Below are 22824 nucleotides of genomic sequence, written 5' to 3'. Positions count from 1 at the left end.
TAGGGAAGACCAATAGGGATAACCATACAGGATGGGGAAGGTAACTAGGGGGGGTCACAAAGAGGGGTAAAAACTCATGGGGTTGACTATACAGCATAGGGAAGACCAGTATAGAGAGCCATACAAGTTAGAGAAGTCCTCCAATGTGGAGAACCACATAGAATAGGGAAAACCAGTGGGGAGAACCATACAAGATAGGAAAGACCAATAGAGAGAACCATGAGGACAGGGGAAACCAATAGGATTAACCACACAGAATGGGGAAGATCAGTGGGGAAAGCTGTACAGAATAAAAAATACCATTAGGGGGAACTATGAGAAGGGGGGGAAACCAATGGGGTTGACCATATAGGATGAGGAAGACCAGTGGGGAGAGCCATACTTAAGTCCTATTAGGTATACCAGAAAGTTCAGTAGAATGTCTCTATTTTTCTTATATATGTGAGCTTTCAATCTAAACAATTGTGATTAATGTCAGAGGTCCAGTAGAGACTCAATGTATTATGTACCCGGACAATTGTAATTACTACAGTAGAATTAGCATGTATGTAGTTATGGAAGATATTATTGCTGCTCATATGTCAGATGTCTAGTAGAGACTAAAGACATCTGACAGTGTAGAATCCAATGTTTGAAAAAAAAAAATATGCAAGGGGCCTTGAGACTTTAATCTAGATACCCATCAATAAATATCTGTAATTTCACACCTGCAATTCTCAAGTTGACTCAGAGGATGGAAACATCAACCTGTGCAACTTGACACTGCACTTTGAGGACTAAAAATACAATGGGATTATACCGTGAAAATATCATATAATACCAAAAAAATGCTGAAAAAAATGCTGTCGGATTATTTCAGCCTTACTTCTGATAATACCAAAATAATCGGCACATGTAATGACGTAATAATACCACTGTCAGTATTCTTTCCTTATTAAGTATGACCTCAGTGTAGTATAGGAGATTCAACCAGAATAATATAAGTCAAATTGTAGTCTCATATATATTCTTTCCCCCATTCTCCCATTGCCAACACTCCAAGAGAATAAATACCAAGACTTCATGCCTAGACTCGGAGGAAGGCCCAAGAAAGTCATGGGCTACTTGCCCCAGTGCGCAAACAACCAGGGAAAATCAAGATATCAAACAGCCAAGTCAAAAACAGCCATTGATCAGTAAACGGCATTGACTGGAAGATCCTGGTTAAAATTCATGAATGAGCAAACACTTGCAAGGGGATACAGAGAATAATTTGTACCGCCTTGTTCAGTTGCTCAGGTGGTTGAAGGCACCACAAGCCTATTCCTGGACCTTCGAGTCCTCTAAGTGAGCCTGGTTCTCAGAAACATGAAAACAAAAACCACATACTGATACCGGTTATCAATCCAAGGCTTTTTGAGTTGGGAGATGAATGACTCATCCACACTGTCCAAAGAGGCCCTGACGAACAACAATATTCGAAGCCAGAGTCAACAGATATATATTCAGAACTCACTAGGCCTGGGATATGCTGATGCTGGAACCATCATCACAAGGACTCAGCCCATTGTCAACCAAATAGAGCAGACTTCAACTCACCAATCAGCAATACATCAACTCACGGCTATTCACACCTGCCCCAGAGATCCCATTGCATAACCCCACATTTTCCTTGCTCGCAAGTCCAACACCTGCTCCAACTTGTCCTCCTGCTCCACTTCGAGCTCATCCTCACGCCCTTAGTCTGAGGAGGGCAACACTGACATGCTGGAATGGTTGTCCTGTGTAGTTTCATGCGTAGCCACTTCTAAGTTGCATATTGGCCGGTCAAATTTCGTCTGTTGCGAAGTATTTCTGAGTGATCTTGATGAGCTGCCAGAGTTGACCATCAGGGACTTTGAAACACGTACACTAGCAATATTTTTCATAACCAAGCACTTTGATTAATATATGCTGGATGATCGTTGATCATTGAGCTCAAAGATGAATTCAAAGGTAGGCTATTGTTGAGGTGATTCGAGCAAGTTGGATATTGGTGGTTGTGTCGGGTGGGACTGATGACAATGTGATGGTTGAACTTAGAGAAGCACACTTAAAGATCAGAAAGGACTTGTATTTCAAGCACCAGTTATCTAGTTGATTACAGATATAGTTATCATGAAAGCGACTGACTCAATGATCAGCATCAAAGTCAAAATGCTGAAATAAACATGCGGTATTACCTGTAATAAAATATTGACCAAGCATTACTCGCATATTATTCAGGATTTCACGGGAAAAATACAAGGCATTATTTTACTCAAAAGTGCAGTGTGAAGGCTATCACCCTGCCATATCCATGCCATTCTGGCCTCCAAAAAACCAATAGCCCCAAGTCTAAACTCCTGAATCTTTGAACATCTCAGATTAGTGTGTCCTGCTCCAGACTCCAGTCCACCATATGTTTCCTCCACATATTTCCTACAGTATTGTTCCTCATAGACTCTGTAATTTAGATCTTATGATACACTCTTCTCACATACAATTTCCTCTAGCTAGATATTTGTTTGCATGGGAGTCTGTAGTTACATTATGAGCTACTCCTTACAAACTCCATTCCCTTTGCTTCTTGCTACATTTTTGTATGCATGGAACTCTGTAGTTACATTACAAGCAACTCCTTACAAATTCACACCTTTTTACCAGTCCTTTTCTAAGTCTTTCCAGTCCCTCCCCCCAAAGGGCCTTTACTCCTCTCTTAGCAAGTTAGGGACCAAGGTCTGCAGAAGGGTCTAGTGCACAAGTCCTTGATATCACCCCCAAATGAATGTTCCCACAAAACTGGAAGTTTTGTAATAATGTCTTTCAGGTTATATCCATATTTTCTTCTGAAACATGAATAGAGAATTTGATAATACTTTCCATAATATGTCACAGGTAATATAGTACACTCCTGGGGATGGGAGCAGAATTTGAACTCTCGGCCTTCTGGCGTGATAGCCACTATACCCCAAATATTTCATGTTGACCATTGACATTTATACTATTGCTCACACATACACTATTCAAGGGTAAAAACACTGACAGACAACGAAAAACCTCAATTCGAGAGACCCGCAACATGCCTCCATTCAGCAAGAAATGATATTATAAACACTACAAAACATACGACGAGACAACAACACATAGTGTTCATGGTGTAGTAATAATATGAGGGGAATATCGATAATTTATGCTTTGGCACCCTAGATGAAAACTTTGAGAACAAGTGCCGCTGACAAGGGTGAATAGACTTACAGTACCAAACCTCTCCGCTCTCTTCTTCCTTCTTTCGAGCTCCTCGGCATCAACTTCCTCGACTGGTGCAGCCCGTTTCTGGCCAGTGGAGCCGTTGGAGGCTTTCTGGGGAATACCGAACCGAGCAGCACGATTTTGGAGTTTCTCAGGGTCCTGATAAACGTAAGCACGCGAAAAAATAATGACAAGAGGTAGTAGATACTCACGTCGTTCACGGCGGAGGCTTTGATTTGTGACTGCTTTGGCGAGTCTTTTTTGGCTTTCTGTGGACGAGCTTTAGGTTCGACTAAGGGGATACCGAAACGCTCTGCCCTGGCTTTTCGTCGGGCGAGCTCTTCGTCTACTACCGTGTCTTGAGCGGGTTGTGCATCAGTGGGCGTTTCTGAGGATGGAGGTTCGGCGGGCGATTCAGCTGGGGCATCCTATATGAAATGTGAGGACGCGTAAACTCGAAAAGACACGCGTGTCATACAGGCATAGGTACATCTGAACGAGATAGCTTGTATGCAGGAGGCTGTTTCGTAGGAGAAGGTTTCACGACAGGAGCTTCTTGTGGAAGACCAGGGTCGTCAAAGTCCAAGCTGTGAAAATGGGTAAATAAGGAAGGGCTGGGTGTATGCGCCGCGACTCACTCTTCAGGGGGAGCCAACTTTGAGGCAACAGAATAAGTGAGAGCATGAGATGAGAGCGGGAAAGAGACTTGCCAAATCATCATTTGACGTGGACACCGATGGAGCCTTTGCTGATGAAGGCGTCTTTTTTGGTGTTGCTGAAGGATGCTGTTTCTGGTAAACTTGGACAGCAGCTGGAGTAGCGACAATTTTATTGATGAGGTCCTGCTTGTTTGCCTTTGCAGGGATTGAGACTGCAGCCTTTGAGAGGATGTCCCTGAGGTCGACGACCTTGAGCTGTTTTCTGTTGGAAGGTGAGTGTGAGGAGAGAGAGGAGGGAGTGGTGGACGTACAGCTTTGATTCCATGGTAGAGAAGAGAGGAAGGTGTGTGTTACGTAAGGGAACGTGTGAGTAATGTGACGTGAGTGTTGTGTGACGTGGAGGGTGAGTCACGGTTGTTTGCTCGTTGAGCGAATTGGACTCTGTCCGCCAGCCAGCCAATCAATGGGCGATCCTGTCGATCAGCTGCTCTCTCCCGCTTATCATCAACTACACTTTGCCCGCAGCTACGAAAACAGCCAAGGCCACAATGACCTCTACCACCCGTCCTTCTACCGCTCATACTCAGCCCACCCTTCCCGCAATCCCTCCCCTGGCCCCTCCACCCCCGCCGCACACTCTCACCGCGACTCTCCCCCAGACGACCTCTTTCTCCACCACCACCACCACCACCTCCACTCCGCAACCACACACACCTCCCCAGACATAGACAGGTCTCAGCAGCCAACACCCGTAGACCACATCCACGACGACCCCTCCTCCATCGACGAGGAGCCTCTCTATGTCAACGCAAAGCAGTATTTTCGCATTCTCAAACGCCGTGTAGCGCGCGCCAGACTCGAGGAGCTACACAGGCTCTCCAGGCAGAGAAAGGTTCGTCGTCTTGTTATCCGCCCTTCTTTACCCCCTAATACCTCCCATTTCAGCCTTATCTGCACGAGTCTAGGCATAAGCATGCTATGCGCAGACCACGCGGCCCAGGCGGTCGCTTCCTCACCGCAGAAGAAATAGCGGCCCAAAAAGCTTTGAACATCGATGGCGAAGGTCCCTCGCAACACCCAGAGCACACCAACGACGAGGACCCCGATGACAACGACAGCGACATGAATGTTGCCAGAGACGACGAAGCTACCAGGATGCCTCCCCCTGCCGTCCCTGAGACCGCTCATTCTCAACAACAGCAAGAGCCAGCCGCCAGCTCTCTGCCACATCACCCGCCGCTCCAGCCCCATTATTCGCACAACCGTGACCCCTATGCACAACTTCACACGGCACATGAAGTCGACCCCGTCAGCCTTTTGAGTGCTCCTTATCATTCCCTCTCCCACCCAAGTGTATCCGCTTCGAGCTCTCCTCAGCTTCCCCATTCATTTGCGGATGCTCGAGCACAGCCCTCAGCCCACTTTACCACGCCTCCCACCACTCAGTCTTCGTCCCTCCCCGCTAACCCACAGTCGACTACCTCCAATCGCAACCATCTTTCTCAGCACCATCCTCACCCCCCTAAAGGCACTACTAACTCTGCTCCCATCACCTTACGGTCTCCCTATGCTCCCGTACCCGTACAAATGCATCATGTCCCCCACCCTCACGCACATGCCCGGCATCACCATTCACATGTTAACTATGCTGAAGGCCTGTATCATGGCGATCCTTTAGTGCCCAGCACAACCGGCTCTGAGCTACAAAGGCACACGGAAGACATGATTCAATACGGAGCACGGAGCGGACATGTACCCAGCTCCTCTGGGACTTGATTATATATATACTACGCTTCTTTCCTCCCCATTCCATCCCCTGCTATTGCTTTTTCCTGATCTGGGACTTCTAATTTGTTGTTGTGTGTTTTCAAAGTTGTTATTTTCTGTAGGTCTGTTGGGTTTTTTCTGCTTACCATTGTTTTAGTCGGTTGTTTCAAACACTAGTATCAGTCTCGGTTCCTAGATGTCTGTTGTCTCGTTACCATTAGACATGTCTTTCTGTCATCATTCACAATGCCAATAATCAACCACGTTGACCGCAGGACGGGAGCAAGAAATAAAAATAAATTGATAAGGATAATGAATATAAAGATAAGTAAGTACCCCCGTTATTCTACGTCCATGGCATCATCATCCTCATAACGGGAAGGCTGCGAGACGACACGGTTTGGCGGTGCCCATAACTGTGCTTCTTCGGATTTTTGAATAGATTTTTTCTGCTCTCCTGACGTCAAGGGCAGCGGCTTGAAGAGTACGAGCGCTTTGCTAGGATCATGGTCAGGAGTAGGGAGTTCCTTCAGCGAAGCAGTCGATTTTGCATTCTCCCTAATACGATCAAGCAAAGCTGGCGATATAACGACCGTCCCCCTCGCTTCCGCGCCCCTGTCCTGACCGTCTTCATCGTCTGAGCCATCAAGGTCAGTAACGACTATGCCTGCAGTCACAGCGCTTGAATGGCGCATAAACCCGGTAAAATAAGTGGAGGACGTACGGTCTTTCTCTGGTTCGTACCAAGAGGATGATTTCATCCTGACCTCGGGTATCTCTAGCTCTGGCGAGGTTGGCTCTTCTACGAGCGTGGGCAGAACGACACCTGGCGCGACTGAGTCGTCTTCCATCGCGGAAGGCGAGCGCGCATGGTGAGTGTATGGTATTTCCCGAACGACGGGGCTGTGAGCGGAAGCGAGATAGGGGGAGAGCGGTGGGGAGCGAGTAGGGGGGTGGGCGTTGGTGTGTGCGGGGACGGAAGACGGGGACTTGTATGCGCTGAGGTTAAGATGTGCGAACCCCTGTTCGAGCGTCGCGCACCGCTGTCGTTTTGTGCGCGAGGGCGTACTGGGTGGCGAAGCTGCGCGGATGTAGGGATAATGATAAGAGTCTGGCTCGGGACTGTTATCGTCGTCTGCGTCTTCGACGAGGGCGAGCTTGCGTTTCATTGAGGGGTGATCGAACCATGGGTGTCGGACTGTCTGCGCCCAGGTGGTCATGATGGTTAGTTGAAGGGAAAGGTTGTACCGGAGACGCGTCGTGGAGCTTTACTTATATGAGAGCCTATGACCGGATGAAACCTCGTCTTCCGAACTTGAACTTTCCAGAATGCTCACGTGCATTACTCGGACACCCAAAAAGGCAAATATGAAGATCATCGACCTCAGGAGTGTACACACGCTACAACTCATAAGGCTCAGCGTCATTACAGCTCGGGACTAGTGCTCTCCCTTGTGCCTCTCATATTCAAGTCATTTCAATGCACCGGAACATAGATCAAGGAGAAATAAATGCAGTAGTTACAGCCTTCAGTTCAATGCGGATGATGATCGCTGATCATTCGTCGTATTGCAAATGTCATGGGCATGGCGTGCATGTTGCTATAGTCATAGATGTGAAAGCACCATACAGGAAATACGTCTCCAATGCAACAAATAAAATAAGAACACCTAACCACGCTTCTTCGACACACCAACAGTCTTTCCCCGACGACCTTGATATTCTCGTGTGAGCTCTAACTCCAGATAAAAGTATAACACCCATACCTGTCGTTTTTGTGTGTTGACCCCTGACACGGAGACCCCAGAAATGTCTCAGACCACGGTGAGCACGAATCTTCTTCAATCGCTCGAGATCGTCACGGAGTTTAGAGTCAACACCGTTGGACAATATTTGAGAGTTTTTGCCGTCAACGATATCCTTCTGTCTGTTAAGGAACCATGTGGGGATTTTGAACTGTGTGGGGTTTTGGATGATGGTGACGATACGTTCCAGTTCATCGGAGTTCAGGTCTCCAGCCCTATATTCAAAGTCACTTTCTTCAATATTTTTGCACCATGTGTACTTTTTGTCGTCTGAACGCACCGCTTGTTAAGGTCAACATCGGCCTTTTTGCAGACAAGGTTGGAGTAACGACGACCGACACCCTTGATCTCGGTCAAGGCGTACATGATTTTGCGTTTACCGTCAACATTAGTGTTAAGGAGACGGAGAATGTGCTGATCAATAGAGGTTTATTTGTCAGAACGGATGAGAAACCGAGTAAAGGAAGCGCTAAACCTGGAATTGTTGATGCGCCTCAGGAAGTACGAGAGACATGGTGGTGAGATTTCTGTAAAGCAGAGGTTCGGTCAGCATAAGTCATCCAAAGGACATACATGTCATCCAGTTGAAACTGTGCCATTTTTCACACTTCAAAGCCCGGATCTTCTCCACGCAACATTACAGGACACAAGCTTTCACAGACTGGAGAATTGGCAGCATTTCTCACCTTGATGATGGGCCTTTGGCGAACGACGAGCAATATCTTGAAGCCCTCAGTCAATGAGTAAGCTGAGTCTCAATGCGGTCGGCGAGCACCGCAAATTACATAATAATGCGAATAGTTGAGCGGTCACGTGGTGTGTGGCGCGTTAACGCGCCTGCAGCAAAACTCGTGCACTTGTTTCCAGAAGTCACTCAGATCATAGTAAAAAGGTTGAACTTTGCCCTCATAGCTCCCTCTTCTCTAATCCACCCACGAGCTAACTGCGGTCTATGCGAAATATCAAGGTAAGCCCCTGCTTCGCTGCTGTGACTGGGGCTGATAAAATTCCACAGTGTGAATCATCTTCCACACTCGCGGCTGAAATAGAGTCTGTCCGGAGCAAGATATGTCTAGAGGAGACAGAAGAGTCTTGGGATACGATTGCGAAAGGAATCTCTCACCTTGTATCCCTATGTAATAATGGCGCTTGTGATTTTCCTCCCGAGCTCATCGCAGGCCTACGGTCGCTGTCGCGTCCTCTCACCAACTCTATGAATTCCGAGCGGACCAGGCTTTCTGGTACCGCGATCGAGCTGATAGGTGCAGTGGCGACAGGTCTCGGATCATCCTTCGAGCCACTCCTCCCTCTCTTCCTACCTACCCTTCTCAACCTCTGCACCCGCGCCAACAAAGTCTTCACAACACGTGCAAGGTCATGCATTCTCATCACGATAGAAAGCACGCAGCTACCTTCCATTCTGCCGTACCTCGCAGAATCGCTGGGGAGCAAATCAGTCTCGCTTCGCTTGGCGGCTGCAGAATCAGTCTTGGGATGCCTGAATTGCTTCAACCCTCCGGATCTGGAGAAAGAGTCGCGTGCGCGGCTTGTTGAGGAAGTTATCAGAGCGACGGCGAAAGATGCGAGCGCGGATGTTAGGAAAATAAGCAAGAAGGTTTTTGAGGCGTATAAAACGCTTATGCCCAGTAGGGTGGATGGGTGAGTTAGTGTTTGATTGTAAAAGATATGCTGTACTGATATTGCTTCCTTAGATTCGTCGCCCCCTTGACGCCGGTCATAAGGAAATATCTTGACGTTCAGAATCATCCTTCCGTACCTGCATCAGGTAGTAGTCGAGCGCTGGGATCTAAAAGTCAAGCAAAGTCGCAACTTCGTACTCAGCTGACAGTGGCATTAAACGACGTCGTCGTCGATCGTACTAAAGGGCATACAAGATCAGCATCGTCTTCACAGCTCTCAACTGGCGCAGTGGCCAAGAAACCAACCGCCAAAACAAAAGCAACAGACTTTCCTGGTCATGGAACTGCGAAACCGAATGTGATTTCGGAGGAAGCGCCCAATCCAACCGTTCAAGCGCCTCCTACATCTCAGCCGTATGTTCGCGTACGTGCCAATACTCTGCGAGGTGGTGTACCGCCTTCGGCTGCATCTCGGCCTGTTCTCGCATCGTCTTCCAGCCATCCTGTAGCTTCGCAGTCTTCCTCACAAGAACCGGCCCCCCGCCCAAAGAGTGTGATTGCAACCCGGCGCGATGCACCCTTTGCTGTACCTGCCGTCCCAGTAAACCGCGGTCCTCTTCGGCCAGAAAGGGTTAAAAGCCAAAGCGAGCTCAGAGTGTCAGCTTCTGAGAAGGATAAAAATAACGAGGGCAAGTCACGCGTCGTTGGCGGCGCAAGGAGAGTTCCCATCCAACCACCCGTCGAAACGCCTTGTACCAGTCAAGAGCTTGACGAGAGTGAACTCAAAAGCACAAAGGCATCACGGCCTACTTCTCGTGCTGATAACTCAGGGAGGAATGTACCTTTGAAGGCTAGCACCTCGTCCACGAAACCTCCTCCTTTCCAGCCTACAGCTTCGAAGGGAAGGGAGCCAATGAGCCGCGTGCCTTCGAGGACGGATACTTCACGACCTACTTCTGCCGCTGCACGCCATCCCACCTCCCTCCTATCATCACAGTCATCATCTCGCTCGGATGCAGAACCTTCACAACGAAACGTAACGAGAGCAAGAGGCGTGACGAATCCTACGCTCTCGCAGCTTTCTCGCATTAACGCGGCAAAGGACGCTCGAAAAGCAAGTGATAATCATAGCGCGAAGCCGATGTGGGGACGCGCTGTGTCCACGAATGTAGGAAAGGTGGTCACGAAGCCACTGACGATAAGAGATAAAAGCAAAGCTGTGGCGAGTAGTAAGCCTTCGACCTCCCGACCAAAAGATGCTGAGAAGTCGAAGAAAGTCAAACCGGATGCGATTCCCTTGCCTCCTAGTCCAAATGCTCAACCGACATCTGTGCCGCTACCACCGTCCCCTGGATTGGAACTTGTCCCAGATACGGAAGTACCCACTGATGAACTGAAAGAAGACACTCCAGACACAACAGTCACTGTAGTACAAGAGAGCGGCGTTTCCACTCCTGCGAGTGCTGATGGAGGGGTTACAGTATCGGAAGAAGTCCCAGAGGTTCAACAATCACAACCACGTCCAAGTTTTCCCGTTATCTCAACCCCTTCACAACCCACAGGAACCCACAATTCAGTTACAAAAACGCCAATCACCGCCCTGTTGTCATCTATTGAGCGTGGATTCCTTTTCACGCCCTCCTCACCACTTTCGCCCCCTCAATCGTATCTGACACTGGCACCTCAGGCTCAGGATCCCAATGCCCCTCTCAATTTCTTCGGTTCCCAAAACATTCAACAAGGAAAAGCAGCTATTCCAAACTTCATGGATGATAGCCCTTCCCAGGATACGGATGCGGCAAGGAGCCCTTTCGATGCTGCGTTTATTCCTCCGCTTGCCAAGCCTGCTTTCACTAGTGAAGATCTGAATCGACAGGTTCTGGTCGATGTGGATATGAACTAATTAGGTTTTTACTTATCACGCAATACTGACTGAGGCCATCTGTACGGACAACGAGGTTAGGTTATGTCCATAGTGCAGAGTCATGTAATAAGATGGTTTCTATAATCAATCAGTCGTCATGTAAGCTGAGAGGATCCAACAGTATATGATTATATAGCCAAACAGCTTGCACAGCGTTGGTAGTTTATTACTTGGAGGAAGGAATATAGGATTGCGTGCGGTCTGAGATATGTCGCGCAGAAAGCACGCAGGTGCCAGACATAAGCTCAAGCCCCTAGTCTTCCGGTGGTTGATTCTAGGACACTTGAGTTATAAGAAAACAAGACGTAGCACGATGATAGTACGCTTGTTAAACTCACAATATACAATGCCAAGAGTCCCATCGTATCCCGTCAATGGCTCAAGAACGTGCGGCCTCTGGCTTTTCGCCGTGCAAGAATCCTCCGTCCGGTGATGCTCCTCTTCCTAGCTAAGAACCCATGCTTTCTCTTTCTTTTCCGTTGGGACGGTTGGTATTCAGTGCCCCGTGCAGCAAACCTTACTTGGTGTACCGCGGCCAATATCGGAGACGAGATTCGATGTTGGGCTGGGCCAAAGAGAAGGGGATTATGGTTGTTGAGAATTTGGGAACAGAATGGCAATGTTGCTTGAAACGCTCTGAGATGGGATGCTGCGCGACTTGGTAAAGCTTGTAGGGTGGGTGGACGGGATAAAAGCCGCACGAGCTGTCGCAAGATTCGAGGCATGGTGGACCTGCGAGCAGATGGACTAACCGAAGTGGGTTTCAGCATGCATACCTGGATTCAAAACGCGAGAACAGAGACATTACCTATATGTGACCTTGGTCTAGCGCTACAAAGCTAAAAGGCCTTCAGCTACTCGAAACCACTGCAGTAAGTTGAGGTGAAAATATGGTCGCACGTGACTGAAGTCAATGATCGTGCTTAGTCATGCGATTTTCCTAGATTGGAACGATTCTGATATGCCGAGTCAGTTATGATTTTAGTACCTGCATGAGGTTTCCAGTTATAACGGCCTATCTTCGATTCCGACCGCCACATCCTTATCCCCTTGTACATATTAGATCCCTCTCCACCATGTCCAACGTATACAGCGGTCCTTGGACCGCACACAAAGTGCGGGACGAGTTCTTCAACTATTTCCGCTCCAAAGGCCATACTTTTGTGCCATCCTCGGCAACTATCCCGTATGAGGATCCTACATTGCTCTTTGCCAATGCTGGGATGAATCAGGTATGATCAGTGTACTAAACATTCACAGCGGAGTCTGACGGCTTTCTTAGTACAAGTCCATCTTCCTCGGCACCGTGGACCCCAATTCAGACATGGCCAAACTAAAACGTGCATTCAACAGCCAGAAGTGCATAAGGGCAGGGGGAAAACACAATGGTGGGCATCTTTTTCAATCAGATGTGTTCTATGTCGTGAACCTCTCCTTACAGACTTGGACGACGTCGGCAAGGATTCCTATCATCATACTTTCTTCGAGATGTTAGGAAACTGGTCATTTGGAGATTACTTCAAGGTGAGTCATATATACTTGCTCCCAAAGGGCGTGCGTCGCTGATCGCCTCCCAGAAAGAAGCTATCGAGTACTCGTGGGAACTCCTGACTGAAGTCTACGGGCTTCCGAAGGATCGTTTGTATGTGACTTACTTTGAGGGTGACTCTAAGAATGGCTTGCAAGCGGACGAGGAGGCACGACAGTATTGGCGGGATCGAGGCGTAGCAGAAGATCACATCCTTCCCGGTAACGCAAAAGACAACTTTTGGGGTGATTATATTTCCCGCGTGAGCGCTATGTGATTACTGATAGATGCTGTAGAGATGGGAGCAACAGGACCCTGTGGACCTTGCAGGTAATGATATCGTTCGGCTGATTATTAGATCTCGTGTTCATTCTTTCACAGCGAAATACATTTTGACCGCATCGGCGGACGCAACGCAGCACACCTAGTCAACCAAGACGACCCGGATGTCCTTGAGATATGGAACAACGTGTTCATACAGTTCAACCGCGAGGAAGACGGTTCCTTGAAGTCGTTACCATCCAAACACGTTGATACTGGTATGGGTTTCGAGCGCCTGGTATCGGTTGTGCAAGACAAACGCTCAAACTACGATACCGACGTATTCACACCGATATTCGATAAAATCCAAGAACTCACAGGGGTACGACCATACGCTGGTAAATTTGGAGACGAAGATGCAGATGGTATAGATACGGCGTACCGTGTGGTTGCCGACCATGTCCGGACCTTGTCTTTTGCGCTCAGTGATGGAGGCGTGCCCAATAATGTCGGTCGAGGATACGTCCTTAGGCGGATACTGAGACGAGGATCTCGGTATGCACGGAAAAAGCTGAATGTCCCTATTGGGTCGTTCTTCTCTTCTCTGATGCCTGTGGTGGTTGAGACAATGGTGCGCACACCGGGCAGTCGTGTCAGACGTTGCATTGATGTGTTTTGTAGGGCGATGTCTTCCCTGAACTCACTAAGAAAGTGGATGAAATCAAGGAAATACTGGACGAAGAAGAGGAGTCATTTTCACGGACGCTTGACCGTGGCGAGAAGCTCTTTGACCAGTATGCTAGTCGTGCGCAGCAACAGAGTACGAAAGAGCTGAATGGAAAGGATGTCTGGCGCCTGTACGACACTTATGGTTTCCCAGTGGACCTCACTCGCTTAATGGCCGAAGAACTGCATCTCGGGATCAACGATAAGGAGTTCGAGGAAGCACAAGAGGCATCGAAACAAGCGAGTAAAGGGACTCTCAAGAAAGACAGCCATCCTGTGATCAAACTGGACGTACATGATATAGCGGCTCTGGAGAAGAACGACGCGATACCAAAGACGGACGACTCGGCAAAGTTCCGTATGTGATATCATTACCTTTCTTTTGAAGCCTCCGGCTAAATAGATGTATATCAGAGCTTGGAAACATCATGGCTCAGGTCAAGGGAATTTACTACAACAAGAACTTTTTCGAATCGACGAGCAGCATACCGGAAGATACGACGTTTGGTGTACTTCTTGACCGAACAAGCTTCTACGCCGAATCAGGTGGCCAAGAATATGATACGGGGAATATCGTCATCGACGGCGTGTCTGATTTCGAGGTCACCAATGTTCAATCGTTTAATGGCTACGTCCTCCATATCGGGCATCTGAAGTACGGTAAACTCGACATTGGCGATGAAGTTGTGTCTTCCTACGACGAGGTACGTCTTTGAACACTCTCGTAGATATTCCGTATCGTTCTCAACGTCTTTCATACAGCTGAGGCGATGGCCATTGCGCAGCAATCACACTGCAACGCACATTCTTAACTTTGGTCTCCGCGAGGTCCTCGGAGACCATATTGACCAGAAGGGATCTCTGGTCGCTCCTACCAAGCTCCGATTCGACTTCTCACACAAATCCCAAATTTCCCTACCCGAACTCACCAAGATCGAGTCGATGAGCCTAGACTGGATCAAGAAGAACGTCAAAGTGTACAGCAAAGAACTCGATCTCAAATCCGCCCAACAGATCCCTGGTCTGCGTGCCGTGTTCGGCGAATCGTATCCCGATCCTGTGCGGGTGGTCACGCTTGAGTTCGATGTCGATGATATGGCGAAGGATATCGAAAATCCAAAGTGGCGCAACACGAGTGTGGAATTTTGTGGCGGCACGTACGTTTCTGTTTCCCATCTTTTGACGATTAGAGTGGCATGTTCATGGATTGCGGTGGTGTGTAGGCATGTTGCCAAGACGGGCGATATCAAGGACTTTGTCATCACGGAGGAGTCGGGCATCGCCAAAGGCATTCGTAGAATTACTGCGGTGACAGGGCAAGAAGCTCATGAGGCTGCACGTCAAGCTAATGCATTCAAGGCTCGACTTGATCAGTTAGAGGCGATGTCGGGTAAAGATAAAGATGCTGGACTCAAGGCTCTCACTGTGGTATGTTTTCTTGCTAACCTCGCTTGTTGCTCTTAATTCAAATTGTGCTATAGGAACTCGGACAAGCTGACATCTCTGTGATTCGGAAGGCCGAATTGAAAGACCGTCTCGCAACGGTTCGCAAAGCGTTTGACAAACAGATCAAAGAAAAGGAGGCTGCGGCCAACAAAGCGGTGAATATATTCATTCTAACTCATCAGAGATGCCATCCGTATTCATGTTTTACCGCCAGGCTATCGATGCCCTCGTGCACCACTTTGACGAGAATAAAAATGCCGAAGGCTACTTTGCCATATTGGATGTTGACGGGAATGCCAAGGTGAGACTCGTTTCGACATGAGATTTTTTGTTCCAGACTTGACGGTGGATTGGATGAGAAGAGCCTTCAAAACGTCGTAACGCAAGGCAAAAAGTTGGGCAAGGCCGTGTATGTCTTCAGCGTTGACGCGGACAATACCAAAGTTGCACACGCAAATCACGTTCCAGAAGCTGCGAAAGCGAAAGGTTTAGATGCCCGTGTATGGGCATCCAAGGTCACCGAGGTCCTGGGAGGAAAAGTAAGTTATTCGGACAAGTTTGACAAGTTGGGTCTCTCTCATGTTTCTGAACTCTATCTTTTTGAAAGGCTGGAGGAAAGGAAGATGGTGCTCAGGGTGTCGGTGTTAACTGCGGAAAGGCGGAGGAGGCGTTAAGTGCTGCAAAGGATTTCTTTTCCCAGTACAACAAATGATACCGGCATCTGGAACGATACCGAGAAACACGGGATAGCAGAGGAGGTCCGCAGGAAGAGTAGGTATGGTGGTTATACAGGACTCAGGGGGCTGATCAAACAATTTTCGCATTTTGCTTATTCTAATTCCAGTCACATCAAAACTATTATTGTCGAGATAAATTTGTTACAGTATAGATAAAGTTTCAGGGGTAAGAACGTCATAACAAAATGTGAGAAAACGACGGTCTAGTCATCCTGTGCTGTCATACTGCTTTGCATCGGCTTCGCGCCATATTAATACCGCATTCGATTCACGTTACTTACTGCAACGGGTCAGAACTCGATCCATTACAGTAAACCTAAAATTTGGAAGTAAGCAGTGTAGCGGCCGTTTCTCAGCGGAGCCTTAGCCAACGCGAGCGGTTTGAGGCAAAGTTTTGGGGAGAAGATATTAGCATAGAGTAAGGCCGATCAGACCTTGAATTTTCCAGTACAATATGGGTTGCGGTCTACCGTATGGTAAGCACATGAGTTCCCCTATATGGAAAGGAAGAGGACAGCAAAAATGAGGACGACACATATGCCAGTTGCATTTGAAGTTGTACTGGTTGTGGAACGCTGCTCGATAGGAAGGACGAATACGCTGATAGCCAAGTTGCAGTACAAGTCAGCTAGTATTTGAAGGACGTTGCCGTGCACTCTCCTATCAAGATGTTATCGTCGCACGAGTGCCATTGGAATGACGGCAGTGGTGACCGAGACCCCCACGGGGCGGGCGGCGGAGAAGCGTCGATGGCATTTTCTGAAGTTCCTGTAGAGCACTGGCGAGCGAAAATTGCAGCGAATGTGCAGGAAATTGGGGACGGAATACCAGCGTCGAACGGTAGGTTGCTGGTCCATGTTGACAGGAGAGTCAGAAGGGGGCGACGAGACAACAGCGTCGAGATGAGAAAAGAAGGGTGGTGATGATAAGGAGGAATGGGAGGTCACGGGGGCATTGAGGGATGTATTATGGCAACTGGTGTGAGTGGGATGAGCGAGGGAGCGCGGTGGAAGTCAAGTGATCTGAAATTCCGGATTGGGGTGTGATGGCACGTGGCGAGAGGACGACAGGCTGTATAGGGTCCATCCTGCTCAGCGGCTTTTTGAGTCCATAACGAATAGAGCTCGGACGAGGTCGGGCTGAAGCGCATCTTTATTATTGCAGTCGCCATGTCCCTGTCGCCAACTGCCTCTGCCTCTGCCTCTGCCTCTGCCTCTGCTGGGTCAGACGTGCCAGCGAAACGACGGCGAACGAGCATTGGCGAAGGGAGGTCAGAGATGACCCAGTCGCCCAGTGAGGCAGCCGGGGGATCCGCGCAGCAACAGGCCGTCCACATACCGAAGAGAGGAGCGCGGGCCTGTACCGCGTGCAGGAAGGGCAAAAACAGATGTGAAGGAGAGGTCAGTTCGTTCTTTGCCGTACTCGTTATCCTCCCTCTGGACCGCCCCTCCGCCCGGCCCGGCTGACCTCTCTCCTAGGCTCCCTGTCGTCGATGCCAGCTCAGTGGAACACACTGCGTCTTTGAGAAACCAGAGAAGAAAAATGCACAGCCCATGTCGGGCCCAAGCGTCGAGTCAGTCCTCCTTGCTCTAACCATCCCCGCCCCATCTCACCTCCATCAGGCGCCTCTCCAGACTCGAGGGTCAATACTTAGTAAGCCAACACCCTCCACATACACACCTCACCCTTAACCTTCACATACTAGGTCATGCAAAGCCAGATGATCGGCATGCAATCTTCCCTCGACCGTATTCTGTCCGCCGTCCAGACGCAGGGTCACTCTAGCGCTGCTATCCCGCAAAACCCATCATTCTATCCGCAAAACATCGGTCCAGGTCCCAGCCGCGATATGTCTGCCTACCAGCAATCTCCCAGAACTGGCTATGATATCCATGGCCAAATCGGAGCCATCGACAACCAGCCAAGGCCTAATCCCCGCCACTTTCCCCCACTCCCCGGTTTCGCCCCGCCTGTAAGTCATCGTCATTCCATCGGACCATATCGCTCATCCAAATTCGTCTAGCCCCACAAATATGCAACATATGGCATTATTCCCAGCACTGCTCCTTCTTCAGAGGACGAGTCGGAAGATACATTGCCTCGCTCTACCCTAAACGCTCCTATCGAGGCCCTCCAAGGTCTGGCAAACGCCGCTGCAGAAGCCGCTGCCGCCCCCTCTACTTCCTCCCAGAGGTAAGCATCGCCAACGCCCATCCACATCTTGATTCTCACACTTTTTAGGGTCAAAAAACGCAAAAAGGCAGAACCTATCCCTCGAAATGCTTTCCCTCATGTAATCGAAAAGGTACGCGGATCCTTCAAGGTTTCATTTCAATATCTTATACCCTACTATTTTAGGGCCTAGTATCCGAGAACGAAGCCCGAGAACTATATCACATGTACGTTACCTCGATATATGCGTCATATCCTGTTCTTGTCACTGACTGCAGTGAACAGCTTCTTCGCAGGATGCCACCTTTTTATCCCGCTATTTGACCCTAACTATGATACATTCGAAAGTTTAATGGAGCGGACACCCTGGACTTTCGACGCTATTCTGGCGATCGCTTCCAAGATCAGGAGTGGTAACGGTCCTCTCAGTCCCACCTTTTACAAATGCCTGGAAGAAGCACAAGGCATCGCCCGCTCATCTCTTTTCGGCCCAGTAGTCAGAAAAGAGGCTGTCATGGGTTAGTTTCTTGCTTTTTAGATAGTCGTCTTGTTCTCAACTCTCGTCTAGGGATGTTGTTGCTTGCGGCTTGGAGCACAAATGGGTGGCTTCCAAGCGGCCATGCTATGCGGATGGCATTAGACCTTGGGCTGCATCGTGCGTTGGAAAAACTAGCTGACGATAGCGGTAAAAAGCGTACAGACGATGAGGAAAGAGACTTGGGTACGTGGCGCCCGTCTCAGCTTTAGCTAGGTTCTCATATCCCTATCAGTTGTTTCCGCTCGCATATGGTTGTGTCTCTATTGGTTCGATCATCAGTGAGTGTAGTATTTCAGTTTTCGACTGCAGGGCATTAATCTCATATTTAGGATGAGTTTGGGCACTGGTAGGCCCATCGTGCTTCGTGAGGAGAGCTCAATACGACACTGCCGCATCCTTTTGAGTCATCCCATGGCTTCGCCGACTGATGTTCGCCTGATATCACAAGTTGAACTAATTGCCCAAAAAAGTAAGCTTGATGTGTATCTAACAGGCTAATACATACTGATATACGCGACATAGCACAAATCTACGAGACTTTGGCTCCCCTGAACGGTCAAGTGAATCATAACACGCTGGCGTTCATTCGACGCGCCAACGTTGCTCTTGACAAATGGTGGGCAGATTGCGACGATTTACATCGTATGTGCTTTCTATCATCCATCGCTACAATGGCAGTTTCTGATTGCGACTATAGGCCAAACGATGGATGAAGATTCCTTGCTAAGAAAAATTCTGGCTGGTGAACTGCATTATGCCAAACTCTGGCTTGTCTGTGTGGCCCTTCGAGGTGTATCTTGGGACAAGATGCCATTCGAACAAAGAGAACTGGCCTTCCAAGCAAAAGATGCGGCCTTTAACTGCCTTGCGATCTTCCTCAACTCAGCGTCATATAGGCTAGTACTGTCCATCGCCTACACCCTTGTAACTCGCTAAAATACAAAGCAGGGCCGCCCTTAGATACGCTGTTCACGATAGCCTTGTCACGGCCGCGTTTTCTGGGCTATTCCTCCTAAAAATGGCCAACTTGTTCCCGGCTGAGTTGGACCTTCCGGCCATCACCGCTCAAGTCGAACAACTTACACAGCTCCTCTCTGATGTAGCCGCTGAGCGGTATGTGATTTCCGTCTCTCTTTCCATATCGGGTGCCCTGACGGCTTGAGGGTCTTTTTCTTCTTTTCTTTTTCTTATCAGATATGCTCTCACCCTCCGAATCATGCTCGCCAACCTCAAACGCAAGGTCGGCCTCATGTCAGGCATCAACACCCCCGTGACGAACATGCCTCCGCCTCCCGTGCCGGAAGGCATGGTCATCAACTCTGGGTATGGCGAGGCGCAGAACGTGCAGGCCCCGTTCACGATGGAGGAACTCGGCTTCGCGTGGCCCAACGATCGCGGCATCTTCAGTCCCTCCGCTATCCCGCTTTGGTTGCAAGAACAGGTACGTGCGGGAGGTGGGCTTTGTGCACATGCCCCTCTTTTTCTTCTTTTTTTTTACTTTTTTTTTTTTTTCGTGAGATGTGTTGAGAACTCCCAATTGACCGATCGTTTTTTTTTTGGTTTTTTTTTGTGGATTCTAGAGCTTGACAGACCTCGGGCTTCCGGTCAATGGTTCGGATGGTATATTTTTACAAATGAACGGAACGAACGGTTGGTCTGGAGATTTTGCTCCCATGCCAGAAGCGTGGTGAGCTCGAAAAATAGACATCGCTATCAAATTTCGGAGAGAGGGTGTGTCTGCGCTTTATAGATAATGTCGCTGTTCATTTTGCTTGCTAGGTTTTGTTTGTGCATAATATTAACTACGTTTGTGCGTCTGTATACACAGTAAAGACAATGATATATTTTGTTTATCAATTGGAAGAAGAAGAAAACTCCAGGTTAATACATAGCAACATTACACTGTAGTCATGGCTATTGCAAATTGTACATGAACGTAACATGAACGTAATAATCTGGGAACACCGCATGTCTATTCGTCATCGTCATCGTCGCTCTCTTGTTCTTGCAAAAACTGAATGGCGGGAGTTAGAAGTGGTAAGACTTGTCTTTGATAAACAACCTCACCTTGACAAGAGCCTCCGTACTCTTCAAGAAATGCTGTCTACCCTGTGGCTTCGAGCCCTTCTGGTACCAGTATATGATGGCTTGATCGGTAATACAATCCTTATTATACAAAACCTAGATGATGCAACAGTCAGCACAACGAGCGGGATGGACTGGTGAGAAAACACGAGGCCGACCTTCAATATCTGCGGAAACGCTTTCATAATGCGCGTGTCTTCGTAACAATACACTTGAACGACGTTGATCAGTGCGACCTCGATCTTCGGCCCCTTGCAGAACGGCTCGAGGATCGTAGAGAATTTCTAGGTCCGAGTATTGTTAGTTAGTATGGCGGTGGAAGGGGGGGGTTGGTTGGGGAAAGAGGACATACTCCTACTTCTCGAAGAGCGAGACCTTCAATTTGATCCGGGCGGGCGCTCCAATCGACCGAAGCAATGAGACCCTGCCAGATACATTGTATCAGCTCTGTCTCAGGCAACGGGAGTTCTTCCTGTTTGCTATGGATGGCGGCAATGATCTAAGGGGGGACGACATCTGTCAGGAGGCTTATATGCGCACAAGATATACATATACATACCGCTTCAGGAGGTTCTCCATGGTCAGACAACTCCTTCAATTCCGACACGATGCCTTCCTTGACAACGGCGTATTGTTTTTTGGCGTACCACTCTGCGACCTGAGGGAGACCTTCTTTCTTGAAGTGCTCGTCCAAGAGTTTAGCGGAGCGCCTGTTGGGCGGGAAGAATGCGAGAATATCTTTGATCCCTCCACGCTTCAAGGTGCCCGAGAGATGATCCATGGATTGGTCCAATAGATAGCAACGGAAAATGGTGGTTACGACGCTTACAGACACATCTGAAGAGTATAGACAGTTAACGATCTGCAGGGATGACAGCATAGAGTCAAACAAGCTTGCCATTTTTCACCAGATGGTCCTTTGTCAAACTCTGAAGGCACGATGCATTTGCAAGGCCTTGAGACATCAAAAGGCCAGTCGCAGTAGACAGCTTGTCTTTCTGCGCAGGAGACCAGCGGTGGATGTACTGCAGAAGGCCTGGGAGGGAAGACTCCTCAAGAGGTTTCTGAAGATATTTGTATCTAAGGGATACCAAGTCAGTTTTTTCAAGCTCGACAAAATATCGTCGTGTGGTTCAAACATGCCTTCTGATAAGTTTATTAAGGACTTCGATGTATCTTTTCACGTCATCCACCTCCACAGGCTCCTTTGCGCTGAAGATGGTGAAGGGAGAAGTCGGTGCACCATCATCAACGTAGCTGCCTCCAGGCTGGATGAGACCGCCAACGAGGACGATTTCGAAAAGAGCGTCTGCATATTTGAGAAATTCGAGAGTTGAACCTGCTTGGACTAGTTTTGTGGCAAAAGAATCAAAATCGCCTTCTGGTACGGTTTCGAGATGTTTGTATAACTGGTCTCTGAAGACTGAAAGGAGAACTGAGAACGGATGTCACCAGCTGGCAGAGACGAAAGATACAAACTTGACGGTTCGTGCTTTGCGTGAGCTTTCACGGCTCCCTTTCTGGCTTTTATTCTGACCCCCTGCAACGAAGGCTTAGGCGCGGCTGATTGCTGAGACATCCACAGGTTTTCGAGACAATCGAAAAAGCGTGGATAACACAGATGAGTCCCGGCTGAAGGTGAAAGTGCTGGCTGGCTAGTAATCTGACAATCTACCTCACACTTGTTTACTCTACCGGAAACTGCCGTAACCACGTGGCCCGGTCTCACTGGAAACCCTCACGCCCGTACGGTACGGCCAGTGCATTTGCACGCCGCTGCTGTGGTTCTCGTGTCGAGTCACATCGAGAACGTGGTCGCCGATGTGCTGAATGACAACAATAACACACCAGTTGTGCTCCTAGGAAATGGTCACGATTGTTTTACAGCTTGTGCTACGCAGAAGGCACTCCGACGCTGTCCCATACTATTATGTCACAGCTCCCGATCCAAGGCCGAAAATGAAAACCACTTGCCTCTGCCTGGCCTCGACTGGCTGGCCTTGTCGTATACATAGTTTATAGAATAGATTGTAGTGAGACATTGGCAACCTACATAGATTTGTTTTTTGTTTTTTTGTTCTCTATTTTTTGTCTTGTTCTACACGAGCGCTTCTAACAATCAGTTGCATGCCCGACAACGACCGTGATTGTGCCATAAAAGTGATGCCAGGCCATGTGACCAGGCCGGATTCGGCGCCGGCGGTGGCTTGTGTGGCAGGATAGTCTGAGCTCCATTATAAGAACTCCATCTGACACTCGCAGTCTGCATCACTCGAGTTCGCTCCAT

General features: G+C 48.7%; 9 protein-coding genes across 9 annotated transcripts; 3 read left to right on the top strand and 6 right to left on the bottom strand.

Moving 5' to 3' along the window:
* Window positions 1-3082: 3082 nt before the first annotated feature.
* On the bottom strand, window positions 3083-4236 carry SERLADRAFT_466369 (uncharacterized protein; the record flags this gene model as incomplete). The annotated part of the gene is made up of 7 exons (XM_007317824.1): window positions 3083-3203; window positions 3256-3408; window positions 3462-3677; window positions 3728-3836; window positions 3888-3904; window positions 3960-4170; window positions 4220-4236. The coding sequence occupies 7 exons, from the start codon at window positions 4231-4233 to the stop codon at window positions 3189-3191; spliced, it is 735 nt and encodes a 244-aa protein (XP_007317886.1).
* Window positions 4237-4677: 441 nt separating this feature from the next.
* SERLADRAFT_340778 (uncharacterized protein) lies at window positions 4678-4949 on the top strand (the record flags this gene model as incomplete). The annotated part of the gene is made up of 2 exons (XM_007317823.1): window positions 4678-4800; window positions 4854-4949. Coding segments are annotated over 2 exons (219 nt in total), but the record flags the coding sequence as incomplete, so codon positions are not given.
* Window positions 4950-5942: 993 nt separating this feature from the next.
* SERLADRAFT_466366 (uncharacterized protein) lies at window positions 5943-6880 on the bottom strand (the record flags this gene model as incomplete). Its single annotated transcript, XM_007317822.1, has 2 exons — window positions 5943-6342; window positions 6400-6880. 2 exons carry the CDS (start codon window positions 6842-6844, stop codon window positions 6017-6019), a joined length of 771 nt encoding a protein of 256 aa, XP_007317884.1.
* A 273-nt stretch (window positions 6881-7153) lies between these two features.
* On the bottom strand, window positions 7154-8238 carry SERLADRAFT_388198 (uncharacterized protein; the record flags this gene model as incomplete). The annotated part of the gene is made up of 5 exons (XM_007317821.1): window positions 7154-7389; window positions 7442-7695; window positions 7761-7894; window positions 7956-8007; window positions 8167-8238. 4 exons carry the CDS (start codon window positions 7992-7994, stop codon window positions 7346-7348), a joined length of 471 nt encoding a protein of 156 aa, XP_007317883.1.
* Window positions 8239-11150: 2912 nt separating this feature from the next.
* Window positions 11151-11942, bottom strand: SERLADRAFT_466361 (uncharacterized protein; the record flags this gene model as incomplete). The annotated part of the gene is made up of 3 exons (XM_007317820.1): window positions 11151-11326; window positions 11383-11791; window positions 11853-11942. The coding sequence occupies one exon, from the start codon at window positions 11767-11769 to the stop codon at window positions 11416-11418; it is 354 nt and encodes a 117-aa protein (XP_007317882.1).
* Window positions 11943-12120: 178 nt separating this feature from the next.
* On the top strand, window positions 12121-16306 carry SERLADRAFT_361256 (uncharacterized protein; the record flags this gene model as incomplete). Its single annotated transcript, XM_007317819.1, has 14 exons — window positions 12121-12276; window positions 12327-12432; window positions 12486-12568; window positions 12622-12817; window positions 12869-12902; window positions 12954-13464; window positions 13515-13917; window positions 13974-14263; window positions 14322-14716; window positions 14783-14987; window positions 15041-15160; window positions 15220-15306; window positions 15365-15544; window positions 15613-16306. 14 exons carry the CDS (start codon window positions 12121-12123, stop codon window positions 15715-15717), a joined length of 2871 nt encoding a protein of 956 aa, XP_007317881.1.
* Window positions 16295-16724, bottom strand: SERLADRAFT_466357 (uncharacterized protein; the record flags this gene model as incomplete). Its single annotated transcript, XM_007317818.1, has 1 exon — window positions 16295-16724. The coding sequence occupies one exon, from the start codon at window positions 16597-16599 to the stop codon at window positions 16414-16416; it is 186 nt and encodes a 61-aa protein (XP_007317880.1).
* A 187-nt stretch (window positions 16725-16911) lies between these two features.
* Window positions 16912-20143, top strand: SERLADRAFT_369138 (uncharacterized protein; the record flags this gene model as incomplete). Its single annotated transcript, XM_007317817.1, has 16 exons — window positions 16912-17142; window positions 17221-17315; window positions 17365-17395; window positions 17448-17714; window positions 17766-17935; window positions 17984-18047; window positions 18101-18141; window positions 18200-18432; window positions 18483-18635; window positions 18685-18730; window positions 18782-18921; window positions 18975-19094; window positions 19150-19348; window positions 19401-19565; window positions 19647-19893; window positions 20033-20143. 16 exons carry the CDS (start codon window positions 16912-16914, stop codon window positions 20141-20143), a joined length of 2313 nt encoding a protein of 770 aa, XP_007317879.1.
* Window positions 20144-20241: 98 nt separating this feature from the next.
* Window positions 20242-22197, bottom strand: SERLADRAFT_466353 (uncharacterized protein; the record flags this gene model as incomplete). The annotated part of the gene is made up of 8 exons (XM_007317816.1): window positions 20242-20465; window positions 20520-20633; window positions 20696-20821; window positions 20890-21036; window positions 21097-21374; window positions 21436-21617; window positions 21681-21960; window positions 22017-22197. The coding sequence occupies 8 exons, from the start codon at window positions 22114-22116 to the stop codon at window positions 20367-20369; spliced, it is 1326 nt and encodes a 441-aa protein (XP_007317878.1).
* Window positions 22198-22824: the final 627 nt, after the last annotated feature.

This window comes from Serpula lacrymans (assembly GCF_000218685.1).
Source record: "Serpula lacrymans var. lacrymans S7.9 unplaced genomic scaffold SERLAscaffold_6, whole genome shotgun sequence".
Lineage (NCBI taxonomy): Eukaryota > Fungi > Basidiomycota > Agaricomycetes > Boletales > Serpulaceae > Serpula > Serpula lacrymans.
Note: the sequence above shows the minus strand (reverse complement) of the source record. Positions and strands in the feature narration are given on the sequence as shown.